Below are 12,825 nucleotides of genomic sequence, written 5' to 3'. Positions count from 1 at the left end.
AAAACTCCAGTACTGATAACAGATTTGGCACAGTATTGGCTATAATTACAACATTATTGAAGCAATTAAAATCTCGTTCTACTGTTCATCTCGAAACCAGGAAGAATGTTTGTACTAAAAAGCATGATATAATAAGAAAAAATCTACTATAAATTTCAAGTTCAGAAGTTGTCAGAAATCACTTGCAAAATTCCAAAGAAAGTGATAATCAGACAATAAAGCGATTTAAATAAGTGGTAAACTACCTATCTTACCTCACTCGGGATGGTATCTTTTTTCAAATTTACGGTAAAAGTCGATTACTCTCATTATACTAAAGTCTGGAGTATAAATTACAAGAGAAGTGTAAATTGTTTTCAAGACCCAGTGCAACTCTCCACTGCCGTCGTCTGGTTTCATTTCTGGGAAATCTAAAATTGAAATCAATTATTTGATTGTATAAACTCAACATTTCAATCCCATCATCAGATGGGATTCAAACTTAATTCGACCCTGGCGTGCCCTAACTCCCTCCCCTGATTTCATAAAGTCGTGAACTCAAACAAGAATAAAATATCAAAAACTTACCAGAATAAATAAATCGCTTTCCTCTTTCGTGTATAAATTGCACTTTTATTTCAAACACACGTTTTTACGGCACATCGCTGCTTATTTTCCAAAATATTACGACGTGAATGATTGAAATAATATTTTGACAATTACAAATACACACGCCGTCTTAGAAATTTTAGAAGCGATCTGGAGGGGAAAACAAGCGAAAATTCATTTCATTGGTGGTTTTTGGAAGTGGGAATAATTTGAAAAATGAACAGTCTGGAAAATAGCCTATGATCCATCTATTTAATCTATGATTTGATTACCATCCTTATCAAACAATATACCCCAATCACCGAACACATTACGAATCAACTTTACCATATGACACGCGTCTAAAATGATGAAAACAGGTTCCTTGGTTACAGGATGAGCAAAGTGACTGTGAATATCATTAATATCACTCAGTTTTGCTCCCAAAATAGAAGCCATTGATAAGTTTGTAGCTGCTCCATCAAATGTAATCGAAGAAATTGTAACACCAACTTGATCAAGCATTGTCAAACAACCCCTCACCATATTGGCTTTTTCTTCAGCACCTAATCCATTAATTAGGAAATAGGCTATAGGTAATTTCCATCTGCTATTCAGAGCAACTATCAAAAATACCAAAGCTTCCTTTGCCTCTGGTAAAGATTCACTTTCCATAGGATACCCGTAATTTATGTATCCCACTTGTTTTCTGCCATTCCATTGAATATGTTTACGAATGGACATTTCATCCATTACTAAATTACATATTAAAGTCTTTCCCTCTTTCTTCATTTCTCTGGACTTGAGTTCAATTGCTCTTAGGGACTCTGTTGTGTAGCCTGGTGATCCATCCACAGTTTTATACCATTTTGATAAAGTCTTAGGATGTGGTAGACAATTTGAAAACATACTTCTCACATAATTATATGCAGAAGTCGAATAAAAATTGAGAGTAAGAGCAAATGTTCTCAACTGCTCAGGATATTCCTTATTTGTTGAAACTTTGAGTTGTCTCAACACTAACTCTTGTTCAGCCTTCGGAATACATTCCTGTAACATAAAATATTTTATGTGAATCACAAACTAATTCAAATATCTTTGACCCACAAATCTGAAAAAAAATTTCATGGCATACCAAGATTCAAAGATTACTTACCTATATACTTACCCCAGATATGTAGAAATGAAAAAAATATGTGAGCTATACCTTCGAGTTGGTTTCTGGGAAGAGGGGGCACCATCCTTACTGAGCCAAAATAAAATAAAATTCTAAAACACATGCACTTCTTCAACATGCATCAATTTTCATTAGTCAATGATTCTTTATAGGCCTTCAGTTCATACTTGTCTTTTACCTGCATTATGTCGTAACAATTTTGAGAGACATTTTTAGAAGTTTTCAAATGCACTATAAGTTCTTTCAGCTTTGTCACCCTGCTCTGCAATTTATGTTTTTTAGTTCTTAATTTATTATTTTCCTTTCTAATTTTTTCGATAGTCCTATTGGCAATATTCCAAACCATTTTGGCTTCAGCTGTTTTGAGTGCAGAATATTTTACGTCTCCAAAATAATGCCTCCTCCTGCAAAATAATTATTTGAAGCAACTGAATGAAGCATAGGATAAGATAGACGAAAATACCTTATTTTCTTTTGAACCTGAGGTTTTTCAGAGCAATCCTTGGCATTGATATTCACAGGCTCAGAGTAGTTTTCAGAACTGAAAATACATCAAATCTGAATATAAAAATATTGCACTATTGAAACCAAGTAACCACCTAGTTGATGGAAGATCCAGCTTGAGTTTTTTCTCTTCAGAAGTAGATTCTGCTTGAATCTCCTTCTCAGCTAATCTTTTCCTGATTTTTCTTGGTTTGGGTGTTCTTTTTTTCAAGTGATCAGGAAAATCAAAAATTGAGGGAATTGAACCTTCTCTCAGTTTGATTTGGCCGAATTGTCTGACCACATCACTTTCAAGAAAGTGGTTACTACATAATACAGTAGAATTTGTTGGCTCAAAATTTTCCCTTTTCATGGCTAAGACCCATAGGGATCTCAGTTTTGAATCACTGGGAAATCTGCAGAATTTTTTATATTAATAAGAAAATTATTCAAGAAATATAAGGTACAAAGATTAGAGATTATATTTATAAATACTCACGAGAAAAATGAAATCCCATTGCCTTTTCTGTACCTTTGCGTACAATTATAAGCCGAACACGACTTTACCATTTCGAAAAATCAGAGGTGAATAATAATTTCACAAAAATGAGGAAAAGTGCAAATAAAACTCAAAAACTAGCGATTCACGTATACTTCATTCAATTTTATTTTAGCAGTCGGTTGGCCATGGAAATTTGACACATTTCACTCTGTATAGTAGAAAAATGTGAGGTTAAGACGCTTGTCAAAACATTTTTGGGTTTTAAATCAACGCTATGTTGCCCGTTCTACGTAAAAGTTTCTGTTATTACGTATTTTATCACAATGTCGAATCTCTTCGGAAAATATGTGACGAACATAATTGAAGTTTATACAAACTGATTGAAGGCATACCAAATCCAGTTATTTGCATGGAAAATACAAGAGATCAGTATAATACCATAATATGCACTAGCTTGAGGAGGGTTAATGTAATCTTCTTTGGCTTACATCATTTGTAGATTTCAAAAATATTAACCCGAAGATGAAATGCATATGATGCAGTGGTTGGAAATGGGTATCTCCCGAAGTAATTAACAGATAATTACAAGAATGTTGAATTCTTCAACAAAAATCATCTTGCATCAATATAAGTAAAAGGAATTGAAGGAAGTTTCAAGTTAAGATGCAACTTCACCGTTGAACAAAAATTTCACATAAATAAACAAGTAACAGGGCAACTTGCGCGTATTTGTGGCTATTCATCTTAATGAATTGATGTGATAATAATAATTAGGTATTTATTAGTACCTCAAGACATTTACATTGTATAGGACAAGTCAAATGAAAAATAGATAAATCCATTTTAGGGAACTTATTCTCCGATGACATTTATCGAAAATCCTGCAGTAAACTTTTCGCATTAATTCACTCAAACATAAAATTCTCAAATGCCACCACTTTTTTGGGTCTCCCAATAGAAGGAAATTCTTTGTCATCCTCTTCATTCACAATCTTTCTGATTGTGGAAATATCCAGCTGAAATATAAGTCGTTATGATTTAGATGAAACATATTATAAATTCTCTTACATTGAATATGTTCGCTAGCGTCTGACTTATTGTGGATTTTAGAATATCAGGGTATAACTATATGAATGAGCGGACCTGAATTCTAAATAGCACTTCCTGAAACCCTGTCTCCAAAGATTATCTATAATCTTTGCCTGTCTCATTTTTCAATCACTTTCGGCATTTTCGTAATAAAAATTGATATTAGTTGTGGCAACGGCGTTATGACATTAACGACATTTCATGAGTGCCAACCTAACTTCGTTCTAGTTACAAAAACTTGAGAAAATTATTTCATGGCCAACCGACTGCTAAAATAAATTTGAATGCAGTATATAGACTACAGAGAACATTTGCCAATGTTTTGCTTCGAATCAGCTGATTATCTTCTATCTCACAAACGTTCCCGTGAGTCTCTCTCTACACTCCTTCCATGGGTTATTAGCAGAGATATAGATATATCTCTGGTTATTAGTTCACTGTTCCAGAGACTGTTCTTTCTTTAGTTCAATGTTCTGCACAGAAAACACCATAGATGGTCCAATGGATAAGTCCAAAGAGGTTAATCTTTGATAAGTCACAGATTACAGAGATTCTCTGTGGGATAATAATATGGACGAGAAAATGCATTTTTCCGTAAGAACTCGCAATTAATTGAGCTGATTGAATATGGTAACCAAAGATTATAGAGTAGAAAGATGAAAACGCCCTTATATCTCTAGTACTAAAAATCGACTACATTTTGGCCAGTGAAAACACATTTGACAATGAGATGGCGCTGAAAACGTATTATCAATACAGAAAAACTTTTTAAGGACAGTTTTCTGTTTTATAATTGAGGGGCGCGAAATTCGAATTTCAATATTGACTTGTTGAGACCAGGAAACAAACATCCTGAGCGACAAAACAAGAGGATGGTTTTGTTTTGTGACCAGGATGTGAGTTTTCATCTGAACATTGTTTGGTATCGATTGGTATCAATGAAAAACGCTGTTGGAAGTGATAAATTTTTATTTGCAATCTATAAAAAATTTACAGAAATTTGAAATTATGGACAACGAATAGAGCTCTGACTCTCTGACAAGGATACAAGAGTACATGGTTAGGTACGTCAAAGATGTTTTTTCTGTGAAAACGTTTTGAATTAATAAACTGAGTTGAATATGTACAATTTATATCAGAAATTGATATGAACCAATATTCAATTTACCGTCATAGGATATACATTTCCGTTACTTATATATTATTTAGAAAATTCTCAGAACCACAATTGAAAAAAACCTTACAGAGGTATACAAGACCTGTATTCAAGCCCGTCAGTATAATTTCTTCATGCTTTTTTATGATTTCTTCATGGTATGGTTTCTTTATGGCACAATATACAAATTGATTGACGAATGGACAAAACACTCACAGAAGGTTTCATAAAACTTTGACTTTCCAAACGACAATTTGACAGTCACCCGATTCCCAAATCGAAATCCATAAAACTTTTGCATTTCTGAATATATTGAAGGCAATCGAGAATCTTTGAATGGACGTATAAAAGTCATAATTTCCCCTAAATGAGCCCTTCATGTAAGGGATGCTTCCTGCATACAACAATTTACGTGGATGAACACTCAATCGACTTGCAGTAAAATGTTCATTGCCCATGGTGTAGTCAGTAGTGTTTGCAGGCCTCTACGCCCTTAAAATTGTATCCACTTCGTAGCACTGAAAATAAAAATCAATGAATGACCGAGTCACATGTTACCAGTTGTAATACTTACATGCCCCTTTTCCTTAGTAAAATTCGTTTTATTTGATCCACAGTTGTTCACTATACAATAATTTTCGAACAATATTCTGAGGTTTTCTCCAAGAAATTAGACAAAAATTTCAATAATCAGCAACTAGAACATGCTTGAATAACAAAAGGCCATACGAGGTTGTCTATGGATACGAGAATCAAAACATTCCAAACCTGTTTGATCAAAATGGCCATATGACTCTGACATCTCGCAAAATTTCATGTCCCTCGAATTGATATTGTAACCAGTCTTAGGGCCTCAAAAACACATTTGAAACACAGATGGCGCTGACATCACTCTAGTCGCTTCGTTTCCTATCTTTCTACTCTATAATCTTTGATGGTAACCATAGAGTCTCTGGTGGCATTTTTGGAATCAGCACTTTGAAAACATCTAAAATCAGATGTTAGATTTCCGGCAGAGTCTCTGATGGTAACTATAGAAACTAGCACTCAACTACTTGATCAATTTGAGAAAAATGTATCTGTTAATTGAGTCTCCCTTCAAAATTGAAATAATTTAATTTTATTGGGAGCGAGTACTGATTATGAGTAAAAGAGTCTTTTTGACTTTCATTAGCTTATCTAGTTAATTAAATTTATCAAAAAAATCAAAGCAAATATAGTAGAAACACTAATTATTAATTATCGTTGGTTTTTACGGAAAAATGCATTTTCTCGTCCATATTTCTGAAACTTTTCACATTACAGAAAAAGTTTAAACACATTTTTTGCTCATATCTCTCTATCTCGTTGAGTTAAAAAGTTCAGGTAATCACCAATTTTGCCCCATGTTGCTGAAGAATACATGAACAAATGTAGTAATTTCTATAATTTCAGAAAGCTCTGTACCAATCTGTTATGTTTACAATCACAGTGTTGATCTATAAATAGTTGTATATCTTTTTTATCAATAAAAATGCAGCCATGTTTTTCTGTCATCTTATCACGTGAAGACGGCTGAACCGATTTCATCCAATTTTTTTTGTTGTTGAAACCTTCCTCCTATTTGGTAGAGGATTATATATATTATACCGGCTGGCCCACCCGAAAGTAAATAGAGTAAATAAAGATCTTTTGAAAATATTTTCTTGTGGTGTGTGTAGGGTGTTCAAAAGCACAATTTAAAATTATTGTCATATACAGGACTATATACAGAGTGTTCGAAAACAGAGATATAGACCAAAGTTACACTTTTTTGAATTCAACACTATGTATTTTAGCTCAAAAATGGAATGGAATCGAATTTGGTCATATCCTCAAGACAAATGAAAATATCGTGAAACGGTTTTCAGTTATGGACTTTTCACGAAAATCGAGACCAACACTCCTTTCGAAGTTTTAACCTATTTAGAAGTACCAGAAACAGCCAAAATCAAGCAAGTTGGGATACCCTGTACAGGGTGGGCAAAATTCGATGAGATTGAATGGCAGCTCTGTAACCGCAAGAGCTAGGGAAAAATGGATGGCATGTTTCCAACCTCAATTATCAAAATCTTCTATCTTCTTTTTTTCAAGTTATAAATGAAAACTCATTTTTTGGGTCTTCGCACTGCCGCCTCTATTTCTTAAAGTGTCATTGATATCGGAAAACAAATGTTCATTCTACAGACACTATTTCATGTAGAATGCAGTGACGTAGTCAAAGATTTTTTTCAGTCCGCCACTTCAGTGATATAGTGGTAACTTTCATTTTTTTAAATATAAACTCTATGTTATTCTTACAAATTCCAGTTCCATTTTTTTTTTTGATTCAGAATATATAATATATGTCGTGTCTCTAATTGTTCTTCCAATAAAAAAACTCATAAACTAGTTCTCTCAAGTTGGTAGTTCATTTTCATTGATTATCAACAACAGGCCAACACACATTTTGGTGCCTGGGATTTTTTAACTGTTCCTGAGTAATTTTTGGATGCAGAATGTAAAAAAGTTCTCAGATTTTGTCTATCAGATCTAGTTTTTGAGATTTAAAAAAAAAAAATGTGTATATAATTTACGTTATAACTGTTATATAATATTACTATTGACAGTTAAAAAAAACAAAGACACATGGATTTAAGTATTTATTGCAAAACTTTAATTTACATAATTACATTAGTCACTAATCACATAAAAAATTTCTTTTATACGATTTTCTAGAATGGAGTTTACTAGGGCAGTCTCGCTGAAGGCTCCAGCAGTAGTGCGCCATCATGTGGCTATCCCATCGTCCTTGATAACGATCTTCCATAGTTTTAATATCCTGATGGAATCTTTCCCCCTGTTCTTCACTACAATCACCTAAGTTTTCTGGAAAACGATCTAGGTGGCTGTGGAGGTAGTGAACTATTATACTCATGTTACAGCCGAGAATATTAAAATTTGAAAGCATAGTTTCCACTAATTCTACGTGATTCTCTGCTTTATGATTGCCAAGAAAATTTTGTACTACTTGAACAAATGAACTCCAAGCGTCAGATTCAGTCTCGTTCATTGATGTGGTGAATTGTGGATCTTTAACAAGTTGCCTTATTTGAGGACCATCAAATATACCAGCTTTTAGTTTTTCCGTGCTAATGCCAGGAAATTTACGTGACAAATACCCAAAACAATTTCCATCTCGATTTAAAGCCTTCACAAATTGCTTCATTAGGCCTAGCTCGATATCCAAGGGCGGAAGTAAAATTTTTTCTCTTGAAACCAAAGGTTCGTTGATCACGTTTTGTATTCCTTGAATCATGACATCTCTTGAAGGCCAATTTTTGTTAACCCAGTGCTCATCTTTAGCTCTGCTGTCCCAAAGGCACAAAAAACAAGGATATTTTGTATAACCACTCTGCTGTCCAAGGAGGAAGTTAATCATTTTTAAATCAACACAAATTGACCACTGATGTTCTTCGTATTCAATTTTTCTCAAAACTAATGCTATTGTTTCATATTCTTCCTTCATGGTAGTAGAATGACCAATAGGAATTGAGCCATATTTGTTACCGTTATGTAAAAGAACACACTTTAAACTACGTTTTGAACTGTCAATATACCATTTAACCTGTAACGTGTATCTCAGAAACTAGAGCTAATAGAAAAAATCTGGTGGCATTTTTGGAATCAGCACATTAAAAACATCTAAAATCAGATGTTAGATTTCCGGCACCAAATTTTCATTTTGTTGGCCATATTATAATATGATAATGAACTTTATTCTCTTATGTTGTGTCAGGTTATGGGAGATTTTGGAGATCACTTTCATTACGGATATTCGAGAAGATGCTCGGGAAATAAGGAAATTATGAGAATTTCCATGACTACTTCCTATTTACCAATTAACCTCTACTATAGTAGTGGCACAGCCTTTTTAGTGGAAATGTTTGAAAAGACTGTGGTAATAGTATTTACATCATCTACTTGTTGAAAAAGTTGCGGAACATATTCAGTTGAATCCAGGTTTATAAAATTTCCTGAAGGTGATTTATTCCATATTGGGAAATTTTTCATACTTTCAAATATCCGGAATGCAAGTGATCTCCAAAGACTCTCATATTAGTAATAATTAATGAAGTTTATTCTTTGAAATCGACAAGGTTATTAGAATGTTAATATCTGAATAATAAACCTAAGGAAATCCACTGAAGGCATTTAATAACCTGACCCAATTTAAGAGCATAAAGTTCATTATCATATTATCAATGCTAACTGGACCGATCTAGTTTTTGAGTTTTTTTATTGGAGAAACAATCAGAGACACGACGTTTGTTTCATATTCTGAATCAGAAAAAAAATATGGGACTGGAATATGTAGAAATAACACAGAGTTTATATTTAAAACTATGAAAGTTATCACTATAACACTGAAATGGCGGACTGAGAAAAATCTTTGACTACGCCACTGCATTCTACATGAAAAAGTGTCTGTAGAATGAACATTTGTTTCCCAATATCACTGATACTTTACGAAACAGAGGCACTATCAGTAATAAGAGCAGAAAAATGAGTTTTCACAATTATAACTTGAAAACAAAAGAAGATAGAGGGATGCGGTTTTGGCCATTAACAATCTTTTGAAAATCGAGGTCGGAAACGTGCCATCCATTTTTCTCTAGCTCTTACGGTTACAGAGCTGCCATTCAATCTCATAGAATTTTGCCCACCTTGTACTTTAGATTAAAATGTTTCAAATAATAAGAGTTGTTAGGCGAATGTTGACCAAAAACCAAAAGTGTGTAAGGGTAGAAGCATCGCGTTCGATCTGTGCTTGATTTGAAAACGATGTAGACTTCTTTAACCGAATTGTTACTATGGATGAGACTTGGGTACATTTCTACGATCCAGAAACAAAGCAACAATCGATGGAATGGCGACACTCTGGTTCTCCAAGAAGACTAAGGAATTTCGTGTCCAAAAATCTGCTGGAAAAGTTCTTGCTTCAGTTTTTTGGGATTACCATGGAGTAATCATGATTGATTTTTTGGATAAGGGTAGAACAATAACCGGAGATTACTATTCGTCAATACTAACCACTCTACGGGAAAAACTTGAAGAGAAAAGACGCGGAAAGCTATCCAAAGGTGCTTAATTTTTGCAGGACAACGCCCCTGCACACAAATCTCATGTTGCCATTCAAATAATTCGTGATTTAGGGTTTAAATTACTAGAACACCCCCCTTATTTACCAGATTTGGCTCCATCCGACTATCATCTCCTTCCTCAACTGAAAAAAGTTTAAAAGGTCGTAAATTTTCTTCCGACAGGGAGGTAATAAAAGCTGTGGAGGTCTGGTTTGCAGACCAAGAAGAAGAATTTTTCAATATATCCTCGAATATTGTTTATTTGTCTAGACAACATCTGCTCTTGCAGGCGATATGGCATTTTAAACACATGTACATATTGTTTAGACTTTAGAACCTTCTTGACGAGAAATTCCATAAATCTCGATAACATCCGCTCTTTCATACTAGAGAATGCTAAAAGAAACCTGACCTGATCTTTAGCTGACCGGAAATATGAATTGTGTCAATAGACCTACACCAATATAGGAATGCATGAACCATTATCAACGACAAACAGGAAATATTCACATTTACCGAAAATTAACATCTGAATAATAGAATCCATGTCTAGACGATTCAGAAGGAGCCCATAAATTTATTTGACACCAAAAACGAACGGGAAACAAGAATGTTTCCCATCTACAGCTAATTATACGATTTCTCACTTAAATCAGAACCGAATTCAACAAGTCGCAAGGAACCCCAGAGCTTATAGGGGCCTAATTGAGACTACAAGAATAGGATCGTACATAACTGGGCGCGAATTCAATATTTCAAATCTGAGATTATACTGAAAATGGGGCCCAAGAGGAACCCCCGCCCAAAGACACCTTCGGTTCAACCATCTGAGGGCAACAAATTGAGGACGACATGCTGGGGGCCCCATGAAGAACACCGAAATAGGTTAACACATAACTGACCGTAAATGCATCATTACAATTATGTGATTATCGCCGAGTTGCGTGAAAGTCCCTTAAATTTTAATACTCCATTAAAATTTTGATCCTTCATTTATCCCTTCGAAAATTACAGTTTTAAATTTTTATGGGGCATTAAATCTCAATGAACGTTCCTACAACTACAATTTCTCTACTAACATCTGGGAGACCCATGGTCAACGCATAGATGTATAATACTAATATAATATATATACAGGGTGGCCATTTGAAAACGAAACAGACGAGATTACAGACGAAATAAATTTTTTCGATAGAAATGCTCGGACAGGTCGATTTCTGTTTCGAGGGGGACAACTTAAGATGTAGGTTACGGACGCATAGCGCTTCAACCCGTGCTACTACAACCCTCACCCCCAATTTTTGAATAGGGAAGATGGGGTGAGTGATACCTCATTTGAAAGGTATTTTTATACCGATTTCAGCACAGTGATTGTTTTTTCATTTTATGCATTAGTTCTCGAAATATTCTTAACTAAGTATTTGAAAATAAAGTGGTGTTTTCATGGCACTTGTAGTGTTTTTTCGTGAAAAATCGACCTTTTGAGCTTCAAAACAACCATGACTGTGGCTTCCTTCCTCCAATCCACTGACATAGAAATCTTTAATCAAGATTAACATGTTTATCTAAATGTCGTTGATTGAAGAATTCTGCGGTTCTATTCGCACATTGATTGTTTGCAAAAAAAAGTGAAATTATTTCCACCCGCTCTGCAATTGAATAAACCATGTCGAACAATGAATTAGAACACATACAAGTCTCGATTCAAATCTAAGAATAATTCACATGTCAAAGAACCAGTAAGCCAACTTAATGATCTGTTCGTAATAAATAAAAAATTATCGATTCTCATTTTTTTGAAAAAGATATGAATTCAATAATCAACAAAATGAAAACATTATTGAGGCCAACTGAGAAAACACTTCATAATTAAGACGGAAATCGTTTCACGAATTGGGACTGGAATATTTCTGTGGCATCATTAATGATTTGATTTTCTTACCTGGTAATCTGATTAGAGATATGTACGTATTTGGACTTTTTGGAGATTTCTATCGATCAAGTGTTACCGCATGTTATTGGAAATACGGCAAATTATATCGAAGATAATTTAGATTGAGTTTCAGCAAGATTGAGCTCCTTCGCAATACGCTTTGTTTGTTCGACATCTTGATTGAAGATTTCTATGTCAGTGTATTGGAGGAAGGAAGCCACAGTCGTGGTTGTTTTGAAGCTCAAAATGTCGATTTTTCACGAAAAAACACTACAAGTGCCATGAAAACACCACTTCATTTTCAAATACTTAGTTAAGAATATTTCGAGAACTAATGCATAAAATGAAAAAACAATTACTGTGCTGAAATCAGTATAAAAATACCTTTCAAATGAGGTATCACTCACCCCATCTTCCCTATTCAAAAATTGGGGGTGAGGGTTGTAGTAGCAAGGGTTGAAGCGCTATGCGTCCGTAACCTACATCTTAAGTTGTCCCCCTCGAAATAGAAATCGACCTGTCCGAGCATTTCTATCGAAAAAATTTATTTCGTCTGTAATCTCGTCTGTTTCGTTTTCAAATGGCCACCCTGTATATATATTATATTAGTATTATACATCTATGCGTTGACCATAGGTCTCCCAGATGTTAGTAGAGAAATTGTAGTTGTAGGAACGTTCATTGAGATTTAATGCCCCATAAAAATTTAAAACTGTAATTTTCGAAGGGATAAATGAAGGATCAAAATTTTGATGGAGTATTAAAATTTAAGGGACT

At 34.2% G+C, this 12,825-nt stretch overlaps 1 protein-coding gene across 2 annotated transcripts; it reads right to left on the bottom strand.

Moving 5' to 3' along the window:
• Positions 1-1,350: 1,350 nt before the first annotated feature.
• LOC123308549 (THAP domain-containing protein 6-like) lies at positions 1,351-4,243 on the bottom strand. Of its 2 annotated transcripts, XM_044891267.1 has the most exons (6): positions 4,112-4,243; positions 2,727-2,877; positions 2,344-2,643; positions 2,208-2,285; positions 1,923-2,148; positions 1,351-1,813 (listed from the first exon to the last, which is right to left on the bottom strand). In XM_044891267.1, exons 2-6 carry the CDS (start codon positions 2,795-2,797, stop codon positions 1,811-1,813), a joined length of 678 nt encoding a protein of 225 aa, XP_044747202.1. In that variant the 5' UTR covers positions 2,798-2,877; positions 4,112-4,243; the 3' UTR covers positions 1,351-1,810. The 2 variants fall into 2 exon arrangements, with proteins under 2 accessions (XP_044747202.1, XP_044747201.1); XM_044891266.1 differs by having other exon boundaries at positions 1,351-2,148.
• Between the last annotated feature and the right edge of the window lie 8,582 nt (positions 4,244-12,825).

This window comes from Coccinella septempunctata, chromosome 2 (assembly GCF_907165205.1).
Source record: "Coccinella septempunctata chromosome 2, icCocSept1.1, whole genome shotgun sequence".
NCBI lineage: Eukaryota > Metazoa > Arthropoda > Insecta > Coleoptera > Coccinellidae > Coccinella > Coccinella septempunctata.
The sequence above is the reverse complement of the archived record's forward strand: the minus strand, read 5'-3'. Positions and strand labels throughout refer to the sequence as shown.

Coding starts and splice junctions, on each gene's coding strand:
- LOC123308549 (XM_044891266.1), bottom strand. CDS start 2,797: ATGGTAAAGTCGTGTTCGGCTTATAATTGTACGCAAAGGTACAGAAAA. Junction 2,644..2,726: donor AATGGGATTTCATTTTTCTC/GTGAGTATTTAT, acceptor AAAATTCTGCAG/ATTTCCCAGTGATTCAAAAC. Junction 2,286..2,343: donor CTGGATCTTCCATCAACTAG/GTGGTTACTTGG, acceptor ATGTATTTTCAG/TTCTGAAAACTACTCTGAGC.